Here is a 25,117-nt window from a genome sequence, read left to right as displayed (position 1 = left end):
TACAGAGTTGTCTCCCCATGACAGATGGCATGAATTGTTATATTACAGTATAATATGCTTTTGTATAAGATCCTGTTTTTTCTTTTTTTTCCAGTGAATTATATTAGATTTCACAAAGTATGTACCTATAATATGCTTTTGTATAAGATCCTGTTTTCTTTTCTTTTTCAAGTGAATTATATTAGATTTCACAAACAAAGTATATAACTATAATATGCTTTTGTATAAGATCCTGTTTTCTTTTCTTTTTCAAGTGAATTATATTAGATTTCACAAACAAAGTATATAACTAAAAATCAATGCCTTCTTACAAGGGCAGATAACCCTGTATACTTTAGATTTAACATAAATCATTATGACAACGTTATTATGAAGAGCAAACAAAATTAGTACTACACAATAACATCTGACTGCAATCATAGATGTCCCAGAAGAAACTACAATAAGAATTGGCTTGGCCAACTGAAATATGTACTTTATAATATAACCGCAATGTCATGCTGGTGTACAAAATACTGTATAACCAGTTATTTTCAGGGGTTAAAAATTGTAATCTGGACTTTGAAGGAGTAAATTAAACATGATCTTCTTAAGAAAATATGATATTGAATTTTTTAAAGTTTGATCAAATGTAATAAATATCAGCATATTTACTATGACTGATAAAATGGAAAGTGGATTGATTATTTCCTATTTAATACAAGACATTGAGGATGTTATGTCTTTGAAATAGCAATTATTGTGAATGTGAATGACGACTCATTAAAAATCAATTAAACACCAAAATTTGATTACGCCAAAATTCTAACACACTCGGTACAGTATAGTATTGATTTCAGCTGAACTTTGATATTAAAGTTAAGTTCATAGGTTATTTAACATTTTCATATTATAGAGCACTATTCTATTTAAATATCTACATTGCAAGTCTGTACACTGGTGTAAAACACAAATGGTTGTGCAGCTTCCAAAAAATACTTTGATTTTTCCAATAGTTGTCCGAATGACAAAGCTAGCAACATGTTTGTTAATATCCAATTTTGAGAGTAAAAGTTGGTTTCCTTTGAACAGCTGTCCTTGTACCAGCGTAAGCAGAGCTGATAGTTTGACCTGGTGATGCTCACAATGTACGGTGTATAGAGGAATATAGGGAAGACAGGAAGTAACGAATCAACATCTGTTCATCATAATCTAGTCCCATTCCACTGCTTTTTGTTCCCATATGATCACCAAATACAGATTACAGTATATTCCAGCAGAACATTTGGTCAAGGTCAACTGACTTCAATGTTTTTTAAGTGTCAAGGTCACATCACCAGACAACACATTTACTTGTCAGTAGAGGCCAAGGTCATTTAATGCAAGTGTTTTACAAGGTCAAGGTCACATTACTAGACTATACATTGTATTACAAGAGACCTTAGCAAGTAAAGGTGAAGGTCATACATCAGCACTGTTTTACACTGTAGATGTCACATTGCAAGACAAGCGCAAGAGGCAATCTTTCAAATATCCATTGGTCAGGATAGATTTGGACTTTTCAGGGGTCTTCTGACCCAAAGTTCACTGTTAATATTTAGGTGGTGTCATTGTTGTCTCCCCTTGTACTGTCACACAAAAGAGCTGGATTTGGATTTCCTCATTTTGATCTGTTTAGTTAGTTTGTTTACAATAATCTCCTTCTCAGAATGTTCCTGGATTCTTTTCTTCATCTGTGAGCCTAGAACCTCCTCCATATCAACCTGTCAAACAAAAAACAGCCGTCAAATGCATATACATTTTGTACACAAGTTAATTTTGGTAGCTATGAGAGGATAAACTTCACTTCATTTGTTTTCCTTCTAATAAATGTAAAGGATTTAGTAAGTAAAGATGATTTCTATCCAAACATGAAATGATTTAATAACTTAGAAGGGGCTAAAACCAATATGTGAACAGATGTACAGAATAATGGCCAACACTTGCTCAGATAAGGCTTTTATAAAAACCTGGAATATCACATAATCTGTGTGTAGTCCAGGGACTCATCTCCCAAATAACATACTAATATAATAGAAACATTAGCATTTTTCATTTGGTGGTAAAATTTTACATATTGGTATGTCACTAGTATTTACGAACAATTTTTCATTTGGTGTGCCAAACCAAAACAAGAGATCCCAGAGAAATATCGGCACTCACCATAAGATGATTAATGGAATTAAGGATAGTTCTTGTCATTCTCCCATTCTTCCTTTGAAATATTTGATACACGTGAAGTCTAAACAGCAGGAACACAATTCAATTGTCAAATTTAATATAATAGCCACTGTCCATCAGACTGTCTTTGAATTTGTTCCAAAATTGACATACAGAACTAAGATCTAAACAGATTCTACAAATTGAATTTGAGGACGTGTAGGGCGATTTGAATAGTTAACATTCTGATGGCGTTATGACATCATGACATGACCTCACCTCAGTATTTGAGAATTACCATGATAAATTAAACGTGATTCCCTCTATTGGATTTTTCACAATACTTAGTTGGCAAAATAAAAGACGCAACTGATATGGTGGATGAGGTTATTTAAAATCATCATATGGATCTTTACTGAATACCACATGGCATTTATAGCCCAGTAGTAGATGGCTACAAAAACTAGGTAGATACCAAAGGAGTATTGTTTCTCTCTATATTAGATCTAAATATCACACCACAACATGCCAAGCTGTTTACTGAGGCCAAAACATATCACAAAGATTTTTGGGTTTTATCAAATCAATATCATGCATCATTCTATTTGAAAACAAAATTGGTTTAGGGGAATTCATGCATATAGTATATTGACAAGTACATGTTTCATCATTATGTTATTTATCAAGAATGATACATGTATGTGTAACAGGAGAGGAGGAAATGTAGCGGCCAGACCAGGATTCGAACCCAGGACCCTCCGAACACTAGGCGAGTGCTCTACCAACTGAGCTACCTGGTCACCGATGATCGACCCAGTCCCGCTACATGTGTTTGCCATGTTAAAATTCATGTATTTCATACTGTTTTCAAACATTTGCAACCTACATTGTAATTTTTGTCATATCTTAAATTTGAGTAAATATTATTGGTTCTCTAAGTAATGAAGTGTTTATGATATGAAAAGAAAAAGTTATATACAGGACTGGTTTAATATGTATAGCAAGGGAATTTGTTTAAAGATGTCACAAATCAAACTTTACCAGACTAGAACATGGAACCCAAGATTATGAGCCATCATTACTCTAAAATATTCTATTACTTTTATAGATGTTGGTACTAGTTGGAAGAAAGATATTGAAAAAAGCAGGCAATGTACATGTTATTATTGATTCAACAGGCTAATATGTCTGTTAGCATGCTCTTGCATGGAAAACATGGATTAAGGCCAGGCAAAACAAAAATAATAAAACACTGTCAAAAGTCTATATAAAATTAATAGCAAATGAAAAACAAAACAAAAATAATTTCTGCTCAATGCTATTATAAAGATGGAGGGTATAATACAATTGTCCTCACCTGGTCTTCCCGGCCCTGAGGAGAAATGTTGACAATGATCATTCGACTCCAAAATTATACATGATTAGACTACATTATCATGTCAAGGTTGAATTTTGTAAGGGAACAACTTATTTACACAATTTATTGAATTTAACAAATATTACCTGTCATTGGTCAAGTTACTGTAACCTTACCTGCCATTGGTCAAGCTAATGTAATCTTACCTGCCATTGGTCAATCTACAGTAACCTTACCTGCCATTGGTTGAGCTACTGTAATCTTACCTGTCATTGGTCAAGTTACTGTAACCTTACCTGCCATTGGTCAAGCTAATGTAATCTTACCTGCCATTGGTCAATCTACTGTAATTTTACAGACATTAGTCACGCCACTGTGATCTTACCTGTCATTGGTAGAGTTGATGTGATCTTACCTGCCATTGGTCAATCTACTGTAATCTTACCTGACATTAGTCACGCCACTGTAACCTTACCTGTCATTGGTAGAGTTGATGTGATCTTACCTGCCATTGGTCAATCTACTGTAATTTTACAGACATTAGTCACGCCACTGTGATCTTACCTGCCATTTGTAGAGTTGATGTGATCTTACCTGTCATTGGTCGAACTGATGTGATCTTACCTGTCATTGGTCGAACTGATGTGATTTACCTGTCATTGGTCACGACTGTGATCTTATACTGCCATTGGTAGAGTTGATGTGATTTACCTGCATTGGTCGAATGAGGATCTACCTGTCATTGGTCGAACTGATGTGATCTTACCTGTCATTAGTCAAGCTACTGCAATCTTACCTGTCATTGGTCGAACTGATGTGATTTGATATGATGTCAAATTACTGTAATCTTAAATACCTTACCTGCCATTGGTTGAGCTACTGTAATCTTACTTGCCATTAGTCAAGCTACTGCAATCTTACATGCCATTGGTCTAGGCGATGTAATCTAATGTGCCATTGGTCGAGCTACTCTAATCTTATCTGCCATTGGTCGAGCTACTGCAATCTCATCTGCCATTGGTCTAGGCGATGTAATCTAATGTGCCATTGGTCGAGCTACTCTAATCTTATCTGCCATTGGTCGAGCTACTGCAATCTCATCTTCCATCGGTCAATCTACTGTAATCGGACCTGTCATTGGTCAAGTTACTGTAACCTTACCTGCCATTGGTCTAGGCGATGTAATCTTACCTGCCATCGGTCAATCTACTGTAACCTTACCTGCCATTGGTCTAGGCGATGTAATCTTATGTGCCATTGGTTGCGCTACTATAATCTTACATGCCATTGGTCGATCTACTGTAATCTTACCTGCCATTGGTCAAGCTGTTGGGACAGCGCCACCTTTTGTTGGATAGTCTCCATCAGCTGACTATTGAGGCTGAGTAGATCCAACTTAGCCCTCGCCAATTCAATCTCCATCTTGTTTTGTCTAAAAATAATTATGTTTAACCATGTTAGCCAATAAAGGACTCTTCAAAGTTTATCACACTCAAAACTAGACCTGTCGCCAAAGTGGACGACTAATACTCCCCGCTGCACAAATTTAGTAATAACTCCATTAACAGGGGGCATTACAGAACTCTATATAGTTTACTCAACTCCTTTTTATGTCAGGGTTCTGTGTACCAAATTTTTTCAATATCTGTCAAGTAGTTTAGGAGGAGTTTGCCGGACAAAGATGTGTCTACAGACAGACAGACAAACGAAACACTCCCCTCCCCTCTGTCATCTTAGTATATTCAAAGGTCATTTGAAATGTTATTCCATTATCTCCATGAATTCATTCTTTATCACAAATCACAACATTTAGTACAGGTATATAGCTGCAAAATAAATTCAGTTTACAGTGTACGTAGTATGGAATATTTACTTTTCTATGGCCTCATCGCGGTCCCTGCGAGCCTGTTCAATAACCTCGTCCCTAGACATTACACATCCAGCCATGTTCTGTATCTGATCTCTCTGGGTCTGTGCTCGTGACATCTCATCATGCTGCATGGTCAACTACAACATTGAAAACGCATCTTAAATTATCCTATTAAGGATTGAGTTTATTTATTTGCTATGATTATTATCACCTAATAATTACAAAGACATCTTGCCCAGGGTCATACTTGATTGTCCGAAATAGCTGGTGTCTAATTCATTGTATTACACTCAAGATGGAATTGATCTGCTAACCAAAAGCAACAAGAATCTTGCTAAACGATGCAACCACTACAGCAAAGACCAGTCTGTCTCTCTACTGTCAAATACACGCAAAATGCAATAGTTGACATAGAAGCTTGCATTATCAAGCATCCTTGTATCACTACCTTAAGTGAAGTAATCAACGTTTTCACTAGAATGTAGAAAAGCTTTGTTTGACTTTAGCCAAATATGAAAAAAAAGTTTTCAAGACTTTTTTTCTTCAAGCCACATCTCATTGTTTGAAAAAAATGGCTATTTAGTTGTCTAATATGCAGATTGCAGGATTAGACATTTACAATGTGTACAGTCAAACTTCATTATTTCAAAGCCAATATAACCACAACAAAAGGAACATCCAGCCATCTGAATGCTTAAACAAAGCATTTTGAATTCATATACCGGTAAACTTAGTTAATTTATGACAAGCAAAACATTTCTATTTCAACAAGATATTTGAACTAACTGGTATACGAGTTTGGGTTAAAGAGTTTCAAATGTATCCGTATATGACGACAAATAATTAAGTAATCAAAAGCACTCACCTCTAGAATTGACACCTGTAGTATTGCCAGACAGCAGGAATAGAAAGAGAAGCAACATCACACATATTATATAGGTAAAATTGCTGTACTGTAACCTATAGCTAGCACTAACATATTATATAGGTAAAATCATTGTACTGTAACCTATAGCTAGCACTAACATATTATATAGGTAAAATCATTGTACTGTAACCTATAGCTAGCACTAACATATTATATAGGTAAAATCATTGTACTGTAACCTATAGCTAGCACTAACATATTATATAGGTAAAATCATTGTACTGTAACCTATAGCTAGCACTAACATATTATATAGGTAAAATCATTGTACTGTAACCTATAGCTAGCACTAACATATATACAGTAACTCCTAGCAAAGCATTAAACATGTCAATTCATGTGTGCAGATGTTCACAATATCAACTAATCAATTTCTATAAAGTCTTATACACTAAAAACAACTAGAGCTATAAGCAAATCGCTAAGTATCATATTTCATCTAGTAACTATGACAACCAAACACCATTTGCTGCTTTAAGAAGTAAGAACATTACTATACATTACGATTTTCTGTTTATTTAGACAATATCTACAGTAAGAGTATACAAGAGGCCCAAAGGGCCTTAACGGTCATCTGACTACCTTGACAATAGAACGAATATACGTACCCGGCCTTCTATACCTTTCGGCCGGGTACGAATTGGTCCCTATGTGTCGTAGTGGAGCGCTGCCTCCGAAAATCACTCGGGCACAGTTTTCTATACTTTTTTGTAGGTTTCCAATTATTTCATGCGTATACATGCATTTACATATTATTTTTGTCCAAAACAAAACATAACTACCATTCTTAATATCTACCGTACCGCTCACATGACGTCATATTCACAATTTCTGGACTTGCCGTACAAATCCCCTTCAGAAAGATCTTCATATGTATTACGCAAAAAATAATGCCTCGGTGGCAATATGATTATCTATGTGGTTCAGTTTTATTGCTTAGTAAGTAAGCGATGTCAAACAAGTAAGATGAAATGCAAACAAACGTTTTATAATGGTTTGCATAATCATTACTTTGCTCCATTAGCAGTAATAGGCACCAATTGTAGCTCTAAAGACGACATCATTTACTGTCATAAAGTCTTTTGAGCTACAATATTGCAGCTACCTTGACAATAGTAAAATTAATTATATATGGTGTCACTTTGTCAGGATCATGTCAGGATCATTTTCAATTTCTTTTCAACAAATTTTATTTCAAAACAAGAGGCCCAAGGGCCTTTAAATATAGGAAATTAATTAGACATAGTGTCATGGTAGTCATCTTCGATTTGGGATCAACCAGAGATGTAACAATACTTTGTCTGGACCATTTCAAGATGGCGGCTGTGACGGCCATCTTGGATTTCGGATTGACCCGAAAAATAACAACACTTTGTCTGGACCATGTCAGGATCATTTCATGCAAGTTTCAGCGAAATTGCACCGGTAGAACTTGAGAAGAAGTTCAAAATGTGTTTTCAAGATGGAGACTGTGGCTGCCATCTTGGATTTCAGATCGACCCGAAAAATAACAACACTTTGTCGGGACCATGTCAGGATCATTTCATGCAAATTCAGCCAAATCGCACTGGTAGAACTTGAGAAGTTCAAAATGTGTTTTCAAGATGGCGCCTGTGGCGGCCATCTTGGATTTCGGATCGACCCGAAAAATAACAACACTTTGTCGGGACCATGTCAGGATCATTTCATGCAAGTTTCAGCCAAATCGCACTGGTGAAACTTGAGAAGAAGTTCAAAATGTGTTTTCAAGATGGCGCCTGTGGCGGCCATCTTGGATTTCGGATCGACCCGAATAATAAACAACACTTTGTCGGGACCATGTCAGGATCATTTCATGCAAGTTTCAGCCAAATCACACCGGTAGAACTTGAGAAGAAGTTTAAAATGTGTTTTCAAGATGGCGGCTGTGGCGGCCATCTTGGATTTCGGATCGACCCGAAAAATAACAACACTTTGTCGGGACCATCTCAGGATCATTTCAGGTAAGTTTCAGCTCAATCCCACTGGTCAAACTTGAGAAGAAGTTCAAAATGTGAAAAGTTAACGCACGGCGGACGGCGCACGGCGCACGGCGGACGGCGCACGGTGCACGGCGGACGGCGCACGACGACGGACGAAACATGATGACTATAGGTCATCCTGACCCTTCGGGTCAGATGACCTAATAACTACATAGGATCATTGACAGCCTTACACTGGGTACAACATCTGTAGAGGATGATTGACAACGTTATACTGGGAATGACATCTATAGAGGACGATTGACAGGGTTATACTGGGTACTACATCTATAAAGGACGATTGATAGTCATACTGGGTACAACATCTTTAGAGAACGATTCACAGGGTTATACTGGGTACGAAATCTACAGAGGACGATTGATAGTCACACTGGGTACAACATCTATAGAGGACAATTGATAGTTACACTAGGTACAACATCTATAGAGGACGATTGATAGTCACACTGGGTACAACATCTATAGAGGACAATTGATAGTCACACTTGGTACAACATCTATAGAGGACAATTAATAGTCACACTGGGTACAACATCTATAGAGGACGATTGATAGTACACACACTGGGTACGACATCTATGGAGGACAATTAATAGTCACAATGGGTACGACATCTATAGAGGACGATTGACAGGGTCACACTGGGTACAACATCTTTAGAGGACGATTCACAGGGTTATACTGGGTACGACATCTATAGCGGACGATTGACAGAGATATACCGGGTACATCTATAGAGGACGATTGACAGGGTTATACTGGGTACGACATCTATAGAGGACGATTGACATGGTTATACTGGGTACGAAATCTATAAAGGACGATTGATAGTCACACTGGGTACAACATCTATAGAGGACAATTGATAGTCACACTGGGTACGACATCTATAGAGGACGATTGACAGGGTCACACTGGGTACAACATCTTTAGAGAACGATTCACAGGGTTATACTGGGTACGAAATCTACAGAGGACGATTGATAGTCACACTGGGTACAACATCTATAGAGGACAATTGATAGTCACACTAGGTACAACATCTATAGAGGACGATTGATAGTCACACTGGGTACAACATCTATAGAGGACAATTGATAGTCACACTGGGTACGACATCTATAGAGGACGATTGACAGGGTCACACTGGGTACAACATCTTTAGAGGACGATTCACAGGGTTATACTGGGTACGAAATCTATAGAGGACGATTGATAGTCACACTGGGTACAACATCTATAGAGGACAATTGATAGTCACACTGGGTACGACATCTATAGAGGACGATTGACAGGGTCACACTGGGTCCAACATATTTAGATGACGATTCACAGGGTTATACTGGATACGACATCTATAGAGGACGATTGACAGGGTTATACTGGGTACAACATCTATAGAGGACGATTGACAGGGTTATACTGGGTACGACATCTATAGAGGACGATTGACAGGGTTATACTGGGTACAACATCTATAGAGGACGATTGACAGGGTTATACCGGGTAAATCTATAGACGACGATTGACAGAGTTATGTTGGGTACGACATCTATAGAGGACGATTGACAGGGTTATACTGGGTACAACATCTATAGAGGACGATTGACAGGGTTATACTGGGTACGACATCTATAGAGGACGATTGACAGGTTTACACTGGGTACGACATCTATAGAGGACGATTGACAGGGTTATACTGGGTACGACATCTATAGAGGACGATTGACAGGGTTACACTGGGTACAACATCTATAGAGGACGATTGACAGGGTTATACTGGGTACGACATCTATAGAGGACGATTGACAGGGTTATACTGGGTACGACATCTATAGAGGACAATTGACAGGGTTATACTGGGTACGACATCTATAGAGGACGATTGACAGGGTTATACTGGGTACGAAATATTGACAGGGTTATACTGGGTACGACATCTATAGAGGACGATTGACAGGGTTATACTGGGTACGACATCTATAGAGGACAATTGACAGGGTTATACTGGGTACGACATCTATAGAGGACGATTGACAGGGTTATACTGGGTAGGACATCTATAGAGGATGATTGACAGGGTTATATTGGGTACGACATCTATAGAGGACGATTGACAGGGTCACACTGGGTACAACATATTTAGAGGATGATTCACAGGGTTATACTGGGTACGACCATCTATAGAGGACGATTGACAGGGTTATACTGGGTACGACATCTATAGAGGACAATTGACAGGGTTATACTGGGTACGACATCTATAGAGGACGATTGACAGGGTTATACTGGGTACGACATATATAGAGGATGATTGACAGGGTTATACTGGGTACAAACATCTATAGAGGACAATTGACAGGTTTACACTTGATATGACATCTATAGAGGAAGATTGACAGGTTTATATTGGGTACAACATCTATAAAGGACGATTGACAGGGTCACACTGGGTACGACATATATAGAAGATTATTGACAGGGTCACACTGGGTAAAACATCTATAGAGGATGATTGACAGGGTCACACTGGGTACTACATCTATATAGGACAATTGACAGTCACACTGGGTACGACATCTATAGAGGACGATTGACAGGGTTACACTTGATGAAGACGATTGACAGGTTTATTCTGGGTACAACTTCTATAGAGGACAATTGACAGGGTTATACTGGGTACAAAATCTATAGAGGAAAATTGACAGGGTTATACTGGGTACAAAATCTATAGAGAACGATTGACAGGGTTATACTGGGTACAAAATCTATAGAGGAAAATTGACAGGGTATACTGGGTACATCTATAGAGGACGATTGACAGGGTCACACTGGGTAAAACATCTATAGAGGATGATTGACAGGGTTATACTGGGTACTACATCTATAGAGGACAATTGATTGTCACACTGGGTACAACATCTATAGGGACGATAGACAGGATATCCGGGTACATCTATAGAGGACGATTGACAGGGTTATACTGGGTACAACATCTATAGAGGACAATTGACAGGGTTATACTGGGTACAACATCTATAGAGGACGATTGACAGGGTTATACTGGGTACGACATCTATAGAGGACAATTGACAGGGTTATACTGGGTACGAAATCTATAGAGGACGATTGATAGTCACACTGGGTACAACATCTATAGAGGACAATTGATAGTCACACTGGGTACGACATCTATAGAGGACGATTGACAGGGTCACACTGGGTACAACATCTTTAGAGGACGATTCACAGGGTTATACTGGGTACGAAATCTATAGAGGACGATTGATAGTCACACTGGGTACAACATCTATAGAGGGTACGAAATCTATAGAGGACGATTGATAGTCACACTGGGTACAACATCTATAGAGGACAATTGATAGTCACACTGGGTACGACATCTATAGAGGACGATTGACAGGGTCACACTGGGTACAACATCTTTAGAGGACGATTCACAGGGTTATACTGGGTACGACATCTATAGAGGACGATTGATAGTCACACTGGGTACAACATCTATAGAGGACAATTGACAGGGTCACACTGGGTACGACATCTATAGAGGACAATTGACAGTCACACTGGGTACGACATCTATAGAGGACGATTGACAGGGTTACACTTGATGAAGACGATTGACAGGTTTATTCTGGGTACAACTTCTATAGAGGACAATTGACAGGGTTATACTGGGGGTACAAAATCTATAGAGGAAAATTGACAGGGTTACACTGGGTACAACATCTGTACGATGCGGGTCGTATATAAGAGGATGATTGACAGGGTCACACTGGGATGCGGTAAAACATCTATAGAGGATGATTGACAGGGTCACACTGGCGGTACTTTCTATAGAGGACAATTGACAGTCACAACTGGGACGACATCTATAGAGGACATTGACAGGGTTACACTTGATGAAGACGATTGACAGTTTTATTCTGGGTACAAACTAATATAGAGGACAATTGACAGGGTTATACTGGGTACAAAATCTATAGAGGAAAATTGACAGGGTTACACTGAGTACGACATCTATAGAGGACAATTGAAAGGGTTATACTGGGTACAAAATCTATAGAGGAAAATTGACAGGGTTACACTGAGTACAACATCTATAGAGAACGATTGACAGGGTTATACTGGGTACAAAATCTATAGAGGAAAATTGACAGGGTATACTGGGTTCAACATCTATAGAGGAAAATTGACAGGGTTATACTGGGTAAAACATCTATAGAGGATGATTGACAGGGTTATACTGGGTAAGACATCTATAGAGGACGATTGAGTACCTTTACCTTGTTGGTAAGTTGTCCTAGCTCCTGACTTTTTGTCTCTAATTGTTGATCTCGCTCCTGTAATTCTGTCTTGACTCGGTCAAGGTCACCTTGCGCTTCTGTAAGCTCAAACTTTAGTTCCCCAATGTGTTTCTGTAGTTCAGACAATGAGATATCCTCCTCGTCGTCTGCTAAGTTTGCCTGGGAGGCAGCAGAGAACTGAAAGATTAAATAAATATTATATACAATCTTTCAATCTATTAAAGATGCTCCACCGCCGACAGAGCATAAATGATCTTCATCATTTGAACAATAATTGGTGTTTAATCGTGTATGTATATGTCTAAATAACACAAAAAATGTATAAAATAATTTATTTTGCTTTTGGTGCATGCACGTTCAGAACTTCATTCCATATAGGATATAGTGACACAGAATTTTTTTGGGATGCAATTAATTATTTTCTATATTTTTAACTTTAAGTAAAATTAGAAGCTCAAAATTTTCAATTGTGGTAATGGTGTAAAGTAAGTAGCTTTTGTAACTGAAGAAAAATATCTAACCGTCTGCTGCAGTTTTTAATAGTGAAAAAATACTATTTGTCAGTGGTGGAGCATCTTTAAAATATTTTGTATACATAGGCTAATATCAGGTATCTGGGGTTCCTTTTGATTTATAAGAAATTGTTTAAAAGACAATCCCTATTACAGAGATATCTGCCCTTGCGGGTAGGTATTGATTTGGCATCATATGTTTGCGAGCGTAACGTCATATTTTATGGAGAAAACGATGTGAATTGCGCTCACAAAATAATGACGTAAGAATTGATACCTACCCGCAAGGGCGCTAACTCTGTAATAAGCAAAGACGGAATAACTTACCATGACTTTACGTGGTACCATGTCCAGCATCAGCTCCCGAAGGTTCTGTAAGACACCAGTCAGTTTGCCTGGCTGTAATCTATCCTCTTCCATTATCGAGTTTTGACAGCGGGGGATCATCGGACTAAAGTCAGAACACATCTGTCTGAGCTGTCGATACGACTGGACTAGCTCTTCCTGTAGCTGTAAAACATAGCCCCAATTTTATAATACAGCTTAATTAATATACTGTGTAATTGTGTATTTTTGTGGGGGATAATATCATGGATCTCTTGAAAAATGCGTTATATATTCGTTATATTGGTGATTCAATGATATAGAATCCAACATGGGTCTGTCAAGAGAACAGGGATAATCTCAACCTGATATTTTTCTTTCTCCTTGTAAGTCTGAGATTAATAGAATTGTTTCCTATCTAGGGGTGTGACAACGGAATCATGACCCAAGGGGTAATTCATGAACGTCATGAATTGGATGAGGGTTGGTCAACCAAGGGTTAGACATTCAGGAATTCCCCTGAGGGTTGTGATTTCATTGTCACACCCTCATTGGTAGGGAATGATTCTTTTCCTCCCACATACAAAGGAAAAAGAAGAAATAATAGCTTAAAAAGAAACATTTTCACCGTAAGCAATGAACACGGTTTCGTCAACTGTATGTCAATATTGATGACATCATTGACAATGCATGCCATGGTTACACTGCATGAAGTCATGACGTCATGTAATTGTCTTCAGCTTCAAAAGGTTAGCGCCTGCAATCTGTCATACCCTAGGGGTTGACAAAGAAATCTCTCACAGATAAAACCAGTGATAAATCGGTGAGAATTCTCTGTCAAGTATGGGAGAATTACAGATCAGAATACGTGCACATTACTTTCCTTTTGAACAATAAATAGATTAAATTCATGAAGCAAGTGGTACCATCAAAAACAAATAAAATCCCCACAAAATTATACAATATTACAGTATGTATGAGCATATCTGTATAGCAAACAGAAGTTATTAAAATGATGCATCTTGTGTTTTCAAAATACATGTACCAAAAATGAACATCAATGAAACATATATTTATGATATAACTGAACTTAGATGTAAATGAATGATATCCTTAAATGATAAAATCATCAAAGGAAGTATGTTCAAACATTTCATTTTATTAGGTTCATTTATAGTTTAAAGCAAAACCGTTAAGAATGAAGTAACTGAAAAACAGGGAACAGGAAAAAAGGATAAAAAATAATAAGTGCACAACCTTGAAACATTTCTGGAGCTGTGGGAATATCTGTAAAAAGGACAATACAATACATTATAGTGTAAAATCAACATCACAGTACAGTACAATACAGTACATAGCTATAAAGTACAAATTCACAGACAAAAATTAAAGGGGAAAGATTTACAATTAAAACACAATTCAGACACACAACATATCGATTGGGAAAAGCCAACTTAACTAGTGTAGTTTACTGTTTCTGTATAGGAGGGTTAGAGTTAATGTGTATGAGAAAAGCTTATTTTATGAGCTAAATCCAATGAAACAAGAGGTCCAGCAGGACTGTATCTACCATTTAACAGGGAAATGACATAATTTTCATTGGGAACATTTTTTGCTTGTTTTTCTTTGTTTACATTCAAATCTTTTATCATTAGGCCAAAAAAAATAATGTGTTTATTTAGGGTTACATTGGCAAAAAAAAAATAGGGTTGGTAGGATTTTTTTTTTGTTTTTTTTTTGTCTTTCACTCTAAAATAATGGCCGAAACCAGAGTCTGACATCAAAATCCCGAATTTTAATTTTCTTTTCTTAGAAATTAGGATTGGTCAGGTAACCCAAAACAGACATTTTTTTTGGCCTTATATGGAACTGTATGGTATCGAGTTCTCATTATTTGAGCAAATTATCATCCAGTGTGTTAGCAGGTTTTTTCAGTGAAGGAAAAGCCTTAAAAAGAAATTCATACGACCTTGCCGTGAAGGGGAAACCATGGAAGTCTTTCACAAAAGCATGCAATATATAGATTTATTTAAACCATATCACACTTCACTAACAGGAATGAAAACATTTATTATAACTAATATTCAAGCAAAAGAGCTTCACTCAAAAAACAATTCACAACATCAAATATTTTCAAAATTTACAGAAAAAACATACACATAGGAAAATATAGTATGAATATATAAAGAATGTAAATATAAACATTAAGTTTAAAATACAGTAAAATAAATGTATGGATAATGGAAGTAAAATCGTGTGAGAGTACAAGCTAACCTCTGAGTCGACATCCATGACACAGGACGAGTTCTGGAAGTGCGAGAGGAATGCTGAGTCGGACAACATGTTCGAGCCGAGTGGGGAGGTATCGGAACCATGGTAACTAAAGCCTGTGTCTTCATCGTCACACTCAAAATCATCTTCCTCCATCATCTGTGACAGTGACATGGGCCGCAGGCTACAGCTCTCGTCACCATCCAACATCTGTAGAAAACAACACTGTGTTGTTATGTACAAATTAACGCATTCACCCCTGACGACACATTTAGACTCTTCTAGTCCAAAGGGTGGAATAGTCCATTTTGTAATTTCTGGGGTGATGAGTTAACTAAGGTTTATAGCAGAAATAACCATCAACCTCAATCATAGACTGGCCACCAAACCATAAGTTGTTGATAACACTTTCTCAGCAGAGTTCTTTATTATCTCCCCCTAGTTTGAAACTTAGAATCAGACATGTAGTAGAGACAAAAATATTCAGCCAAATTTTCGTGATTTTTTCAATATATTCTGCAGACTGGTGGCCAATCTACCTCAATCATAACTGTCGTCTTTTTCTCATTTGAAATGATTTAGAAGGAGCATTTTAACCTCCCTTGAAAAAAATTATATACATAAAAAGGGAATTTTCAAGAAGTACTCAATAACTGTATTTGTATGGTTTTAGTTTTACATTTTTCATAAGGAATAATTAATAGGCCCCACTATTAGTCCAAAATTGACCCTCAAAAAACCCTGCATTACTGTCAAAATAGAGATTATTGACAAAAACAAATTGCAACCTCAATACCCATCACTGTCAGAGAATTTTTTCATCAGAAATTAACATCAACCAACCAATAATGGATGTATACACACTGTCTAAAATAAGCATCTAATAGATATATTTATCACTAGAAAATAAATGCAATTGTATTACGACCATCATATTTATCATTAACACCAATGATATTACAGTTCTTGTTTAACAAACAATTTTAAAAAATCATTATATAGAGAGTTGAAAATAAACCTACCATATTAGCCACAGGTATGTGTTTGGAGGCTCCAGACAACTCCTCAAACAGCGACGCTGAATGTCCATTTCCGTTGGACTGACCGTTACTTTGAGTGCTCATTCCTGACATTTCACTAAATAAGGAATGGTTATTTGCCTGGCCCGCCAGTTCGCTCTGTAGAATGTGTCCCCGTGACATGTTCTGATTGGCGAGGGTATGGAGCTGGGCCTCCAACTGTAGGTTGGTCTCCTGTAACTCTATAAGGTCTCGCTGCTGGTGCTGGATCTACAATGAGAAATAGAATCTATGACTTTTATTAAATAGAATCTTTGACTTTTATAAAATAGAATTTAATTAATGAATCATAATATTCATTAATAATCGCATTTAAAATCATATCTACAGTGAGAAATAGAATCTATAACTTTTATTAAAAAGAAATTCATGAATCATGAGTATAATCTCATTTAATTCTACAGTGAGAAATAGATTCAATGATTTTTATTAAATATAATTTAATTAAAGAATTATAATTATGATCACATTTGAAATAAAATCTACAGTGAGAAATAGAATCTATGACTTTAAAATAGAATTTAATTATTGAATCATAATTATAATCACATTTCAGTGATTTCTCCTTAAATAACCAGGGTCAGTAAACGATCCCATTTGTGAATCATGATAATCTCATTTAATTCTACAGTGAGAAGTAGATTCAATGATTTTTATTAAATATCACCGATAGAACTTGTGAAGAAGTTCAAAATGTGTTTTTCAAGATGGCAGCTGTGGCGGCCATCTTGGATTTCGGATTGACCCGAAAAATAACAACATTTTGTCGGGACCATGTCAGGATCATTTCATGCAAGTTTCAGCTAAATTTGTGCACCGATAGAACTTGTGAAGAAGTTCAAAATGTGTTTTCAAGATGGCGGCTGTGGCGGCCATCTTGGATTTCGGATTGACACGAAAAATAACAACACTGACTTTGTCAGGACCACGTCAGGATCATTTCATGCAAGTTTCAGCCAAATCGCACTGGTAGAACTTGAGAAGAAGTTTAAAATGTGTTTTTAAGATGGCGAATGTGGCGGCCATCTTGGATTTCGGATCAACCTGAAAAATAACAACTTTTTATCGGGACCATGTCAGAATTATTTCATGCAAGTTTTAGCCAAATTGCACCGGTAGAACTTGAGAAGAAGTTCAAAATGTGTTTTCAAGATGGCGGCTCTGGCGGCCTATATTTGATTTCGGATCGACCCGAAAAATAACAACACTTTATCGGGACCATGTCAGGGTCATTTCATGCAAGTTTCAGCCAAATCGCACCAGTAGAACTTGAGGAGAAGACCAAAATGTGTTTTCAAGATGGCGGCAGTGGCGGCCATCTTGGATTTCGGATCAACCTGAAAAATAACAACACTTTGTCGGGACCATGTCAGGATCATTTCATGCAAGTTTCAGCCAAATTGCACTGGTAGAACTTGAGAAGAAGTTCAAAATGTGTTTTCAAGATGGCGGCTGTGGCGGCCATCTTGGATTTCAGATTGACCCGAAAAATAACAACACTTTGTCGGGACCATGTCAAGATCATTTCATGCAAGTTTCAGACAAATCGCACTGGTAGAACTTGAGAAGAAGTTCAAAATGTGTTTTCAAGATGGCGGCTGTGGTGGCCATCTTGGATTTCGGATCGACCCGAAAAATAACAACACTTTGTCAGGACCATGTCAGGATCATTTCATGCAAGTTTCAGCTAAATCGCACTGGTAGAACTTGAGAAGAAGTTCAAAATATGAAAAGTTAACGCACGGCGCACGGCGCACGGCGGATGGCGCACGGCGCACGGCGGAACGGCGGACGACGATGGACGAAAACTACCAGTGACCCAAATCAGAACCTTATAAAATCTACAGTGAGAAATAGAATCTAGAATTTTATCAAATAGAATTTAATTAATGAATCATAATTATAATCACATTTCAGTGATTTCTCCTTATATAACCAGGGTCAGTAAACGATCCCATTCCAAATGCCAACCCTTACTATTTTTTCCCAATTACAATGAAAAATTCCCAAATCTGAAACCGACTTCTCTCCCCTCAATGTTTAACCTAAAAACAAACTACTCTGAAGCTGTTGTGATGGTCTTCGTTTTTTGATAGAATGAAACAGTTTACTGTTAAACAATATCTATCACCTATAATACCATGTTCAGAAATGTAACTTTTTCCCAAAACTGTTCTTTTTGCGATTAAAAATTCCCAACTTGTTTTAAAAAACTTTTTTCCCAAAACAACCTGAAAAAAAAAACTTGAAAATTTTAAAATTTTAAAACATTTAAAATAAGATCTACAGTGAGAAAGTGAATCAATAACATATATATATATATATATTAATCAGAAATCCATGAATCATAATTATAATCAATATATCCAAGATGTTGAGCAAATGAGTGATAGGTGGGTATGCAGGGTATTGAAAAAGAAGAGGAATCTATGATTTAGATGAGACAATCTCAACTGCTCTGTATTATTCAATATTGCATATTAAAGAGTTATCTACCCTTGCGAAAATAGTTATTGATTGAGATGTCATGTGTTTGTGAGCATAATGTCATACAGAAAACAATGTGAGTTTTTGCTCACAAAAAGGGGCCACGGTGGCCGAGTGGTTAAGATGTCCAGACATATTACCACAAGCCCTCCACCTCTTGGTTGTGAGTTTGAATCCCATGTGGGGTAGTTGCCAGATGCAGGTACTGACTGTTAGTCAGTAATTTTTCTCTTGGTACTGCGGCTTTCCTTCACCAGCAAACCTGGCACGTCCTTATATAATTACCCTGACTATTAATAGGAAGTTAAACTAATAAAAGCAAACCAATCGCTCACAAAATAATTACGTCACAATTGATACTTTCCCAAAAGGGAGACAACTCTTAATATGCAGAATATGTTTCCGTGTCAGATGGGCCTCAGGTTTTACTGAATTTAATAAAACACCTCTAGTATAACATCCCTATCCTTTAGCTTCATATCCTGAAATAAAAGAGTCTTATAATCTTCTAAAACCTTATATGAAAGAATACATTACCTGTTGTTCTTTCTCCCTGTTCTGTTTCTCCAGCGTCATTATTTTCTCCACTGAATCCTCGTGTCTGCTCTTCATGGCTTCTTTTTCCTCCGACAAGACGGCGATCCTCCTCTCTAGATCCGCCTTCCTCTGGTTTAGCACTGTTATCTACAAGTTCAGAAGGATTCAATAGTAAAACACAAAAATTAATCAATCGGGTTAAGATATCCCTGTCCACATGACAGGTCCATGTAAGATTTTATTAATTTTTTTCCCTTAATGGTATTTATACTGTAACGTTATATTTGCTAATATTAGCATGGTTTGAATTTCGTTACATTTGTGCACCTATCCAAATTAGCAAAATTTAATTCCTCGCAAGGTTTATCGAAATCATGATTTTACATATCATAGTCTGTCATAAGAATGATGCTTTCAAAGACTACACTGATATTTCATGAAAATAATCCCTCTGTAAATAGGTTCCAAGCAGTTAATCACATAATTTTACACCCTCAAATTTTAACAATAAAGAGCAGACAGATCTGACTATACATGTAAATGTATTGAGACAATAAATAATAGAATAATTTTGAAAAAGAACACAATGAACAAAATCAAAATCAAAGACAGACCTCTTCTTGTAGGATCTCCAGCTGACTAAGGTGGATGTGCATGGATGATTTCCTTGACATAACTTGCTCGCGGAGTCCTTGAACTTCTGATGCCAGTTCATTTTCCCGGTATAGCGCCCTCTGAACATCCTCTTTGAGCCGTTCGTTCTGGAGAGTGATGTCTTTGATGATGTGAGCTTTCTCCTTGTCGTCGGAACTGCTCTGGTACATCTGAGACTGAAGATCGTGTCGGATCTGGTCAATATCATATTGGAGCTCTTTTATTTTGTTCTCGTACTCCGCTTCCGTCTTCTCTAACTTCAGATGCAGTTCATACTTTTCCTGCTCAAGTTCCTGAAAAACAGTTTCATAAAAATAAATAACTAAATAATTATGGGTATAACACGAGTTGATCCGCACATGTGCTGAGTATGGTTTCAGATATACAGTGAATCTTTCTATAAATATCACTCAAAGGGCAAAGGAAAAATGGTCTTTATATAGTCAGGTGGTCTTTATACACAGGTTGAATTGTGTTGAAATTGGTCATATGGGACTCTGATTATGATTTTGTTCAAGCAGGTGGTCTTTATACAGAGGTGGCTACTTAGGGAGGTTTTATTGTTTATTATTTAAACAAGTGGTCTTTATAATGTGGCTACCTGTGGAGGTGGGAGGATTTATTGTTCAATACTTTTAATCTTACACAGAGTTTGAGACTAGTCTTTTTACTACATGCATATGCATTATTTGGGTATATTTTCATGTACCTATCAGTGTGGTAGAGGTGTGATATTCTAAAAGAACACTAACAGAATACATGTACATACAGTACTATAACCTTAAAGCACCTATCATTATCATATGATAAATTCTTTGGTGAGATGTTCAATGTTGAATTCCAATAACCTTTTCTTTTTTTCTTCTTCTTTTTTTTTTTTTTTTTTTTTTTTTTGAAGAGAGGGTTCTGACATTATAATATCGAAACATTGTCATATTGGAAAGGATTTGTATATACATGTACATGTACATTGTATAGGCATTGCCTGCTGTCCATCCATTTGATAATACTTTATTATTTTATGATTTATACTTAATTTATGTTCATAATTCTTGTATTATCAATAAAACATTTTGTAATCAAACATTATAATATCTTTACAATGTATATATCAATGTGTTTGAATGAATTTAACATTATGATAGTCTTTTTTAATTTTTTTGCCTAGGACACAGATTACATTGTCTTTTTTACATTTTTTAACAATATTTTTTCACAATATTCCTGTAGAGATTCTTAATTATACCATTATTTCAGTATTTCTATTATTGATCTTCACGGAGATTAATTCTTTTCCATCAATACAACACAATAAATTGCACACAGACTACGATGTCCATGACAATAGTCTCTGCTCATGAATCATCATCCTTTGTCCTTTGGTTTTAACACTCTCAGTACTGGCTTAATTATTATAAATAACATCAATGAAAATTCATTCCAATCTTTTAATTGTCTTTTTATATTATGAGGGTAGGCATTTTTTCCCTGGTTCTTTATCTAAAATAGTTTAAAGCATACCTGTAACTAGAATTAATCAGGTGTATAACTCTTAAAATAACGAAAATTGAAAGAAAATATTGTGATATAAAACCTGCCTCGCAGCCTCAGTGATCGACCACCTGGTAAATAAGACCATGTACTTGTAAAGACTAACCCTTTCTCTGTGCCTTGAGTTGTTACAACAGACAGGTTTTATTGTACATTATATATCAACAGTAAATAATATTACACATTTATCTTAGCAACCACCTCAGTATAATGACAACCTGCTTAATAAGACCATGTTCTTGTGGCCCCAATATACCTTGTAAACCCCTTTCTCTGTCCATTGAGTTGTCTTTATAGACAGGTTTAATTGTACATTATCAAACAGTAATTAATATTATACAGTTATCTTAGCAATATGTAGTATAATGACAACCTGAATAATAAGACAACTTTACATTTCAAACATATAACGTTTGACCTGTGTATAAAGACCACCTGTCCAATGAGATCTTTATAGACAGGTCGGATTAGAAAAATTTGAATCATATGATTGTATAAAAAGTTACTTTGTAAACAAAGTTTATATTTACAATAAAACTAGCTAGATTTCTACATATTAGCTAGATCCCAAAATAAACATTTGTTTAATAATGTAATGTTTAACATCAAATGATACATTGTTAATTAGTATTTTTGTTCTAAATATACAAATACATATATGTTTTAGATATGTTTCAATATATGTACAACATAAATATAAAAGAAATCAGAAACATTAAATAGATAAATGTAAACTAAGTAGCAAACAAATTTAATAGATTCATTGACTAGTTGAAAACCATTTATCCATAATTAAGCGTCCCACTTTTCACACAGCATGTAAATGAAAATGAGATATATTTAGACAACATATATATCAATAGATGTTGTGACAGATAATTAAAAATGTCCACCTATCTTCAGCATCCCAATAATTTACCTCTAATTTTCTGGAATATTCGTCAATTAAAAGTTCATTCCGTCTCTCTAATTCTGCGTTTTTCTCCAATAAAGCTTTGCCTAGCTCAGCCGCTAGGGTAAGGTCTCTTTCTTTCTGAGCCAGCTGTGTATAAACATCATCCTCGGTCGGGGTGGTGGGGTCGTTTTCTCCCTCCTCCCTGTCCCCCATCGTCTGCGCGAGGCTGTAATAATCGTCTATATCAAACTGCCCGTGGGGTGAGGATGGAGACGAACTCCCACACTCCAGTCGACAGGCACACATGTTTAGAGTCTGAGAGATCAAACCATTGAACACTACCACTGCCAATCGCCATGTCTTGAAATGATGTCATCTCGGTCCACAACATATCATTAATAAATAATGTTCGTCTGCCCGTGGCACCGTGCTTTGGTGAGCGGATCAATCAGCATATGATAATGGATCCGCCATTGACAAATCGTTGACTTATTTCATCAGCTGTTCTCTGTTAAAAACGGATATCACTAAATCGCATTGTGACGTGTAACTGATCCCAGGTGAAAGTGTTGCTGCTCTATTTTATCCGTGCTGTGCACAAAAGCACGCGCGCGTTTACCTGTACAGTGCACACCTGTGTATAAGGGGAGGTAATCGAAGAAAAAAAATCGTCTGCTATAATGACTTTCGTCTGCTGGTTATCGCCTGACCCATCGGCAATTGTCGCTCGCTAATTCCATTTACATTAGATTGTACTTCCTAAATACTGTCTATTGCTCAACAATAAACGCGTTGTTTACGCCTTGCATTGTTAGCATACTCAAAGACTTACAAAATCCTTGGCATACTTGATCAAATAAATCTTTTAAAAAAATATCACTTAACTGATAAAAAACTAATATACATCAGCAGATAGTTAATATCCCCAGTTCTGAATGTTCAGGAAACAAATAACTAATGTTTACTTCCTTTAAAATAACGAGACAAATTGAAGACACAAACTGACAGTCGTAAATATATTAGATCAACCTGACAATACTTGACAAAGTTTCTAGTCTTGTTTTGTCCGGTTCAGTCGGTTGAATAACATACCTAACGTAACCTTTGAGTTGACAGGTCACAAGTTCATTGGTACTCTATTACAGGATAAGGCGATGACCAACTTAATTTCGCATGACATCCATCCAATCGTGATTAAGCCTAGTCAAGAACCACACGGATCTTAGAATTAGTTAAACAATTAATATAATCATGAACCCACCAGAGTGCCCTAAAACCATTTTTAGACATTTTAGCGGTTTAGATAAAAATATATTAATAACATTAATATATACCAAATCTGAGTCATATATTGATCTACATGTACCCAAGTCAATCTTTTGACATTAATACAACTCACTGATGAAACCTCAATAATGAGCAGATTGTTTTGAAATGTCAAGATTTCTAGCGGTGACTAAACGCCCAAAAGTGGACTTCTCGAGCTTCTATACATGAAATGTACATTTTTTAAAATATTGACGTACATATGTAGCAGCACAAAGATGTATGGCTCGGTATTACATGTTATTACATAAAGTACATCTACCAGAATTTGTTTTAAAAAAAGCAACAACAAAAACGTGTAAAGTTTCTGCGGAAAATATAGTGTACCGTATAAACACATACAGCTGTACTCGCTAAATTTTATTAGATAATTAATTATGGAAATGAGATCTCGTCTTCTGCCTGGTCCAAATGTAAAAAGAGCTTCCAGAATCGCGAGTGATGGAGCTATATTCTAGATTTAGTCTCTGTAAACGTTGATGCCTAGTTGCAATTTTATTTCGTTGAAACCAGCTTCCAGAATCGCGAGTGATGAAGTTATGTTCTAGATTTAGTCTCTGTAACATCCCAACAAATTACAGCAGATATTATTGAAACCTGTTTGACCACCATCTCCTCGTAATCCAGGGGTTACGATAACTGATGTTATATGTGGATATAACACCCGTTACATTAACCCCTGGAGTATTGAGGTTGTTCCAATGAAAGTCAAGGTCGTTAATTACAACAACTTTGTTACCCTATAACCCAAAGTACGCTACACCGAGCTTATGTCGCCTCTTAAGGCTTCATATTTCAT

The 25,117-nt window shown here is 36.5% G+C and overlaps 1 protein-coding gene across 4 annotated transcripts; it reads right to left on the bottom strand.

The window, feature by feature from the left end:
* Nucleotides 1-153: 153 nt before the first annotated feature.
* On the bottom strand, nucleotides 154-23,657 carry LOC138331549 (bicaudal D-related protein homolog). 4 transcript variants are annotated; one of them, XM_069279243.1, is made up of 13 exons: nucleotides 23,017-23,656; nucleotides 20,507-20,839; nucleotides 19,893-20,039; nucleotides 16,812-17,078; nucleotides 15,793-15,999; nucleotides 14,776-14,805; nucleotides 13,522-13,704; nucleotides 12,656-12,859; nucleotides 6,271-6,285; nucleotides 5,409-5,542; nucleotides 4,847-4,967; nucleotides 3,536-3,550; nucleotides 154-1,742 (listed from the first exon to the last, which is right to left on the bottom strand). In XM_069279243.1, the coding sequence occupies exons 1-13, from the start codon at nucleotides 23,296-23,298 to the stop codon at nucleotides 1,611-1,613; spliced, it is 2,070 nt and encodes a 689-aa protein (XP_069135344.1). In that variant the 5' UTR covers nucleotides 23,299-23,656; the 3' UTR covers nucleotides 154-1,610. The 4 variants fall into 4 exon arrangements, with proteins under 4 accessions (XP_069135344.1, XP_069135345.1, XP_069135347.1 ...); XM_069279244.1 differs by having other exon boundaries at nucleotides 12,662-12,859; nucleotides 23,017-23,654; XM_069279246.1 differs by lacking the exon at nucleotides 14,776-14,805 and having other exon boundaries at nucleotides 23,017-23,657.
* Between the last annotated feature and the right edge of the window lie 1,460 nt (nucleotides 23,658-25,117).

Source organism: Argopecten irradians, chromosome 9 (genome assembly GCF_041381155.1).
Source record: "Argopecten irradians isolate NY chromosome 9, Ai_NY, whole genome shotgun sequence".
Taxonomy (NCBI): domain Eukaryota; kingdom Metazoa; phylum Mollusca; class Bivalvia; order Pectinida; family Pectinidae; genus Argopecten; species Argopecten irradians.
The sequence above is the reverse complement of the archived record's forward strand: the minus strand, read 5'-3'. Positions and strand labels throughout refer to the sequence as shown.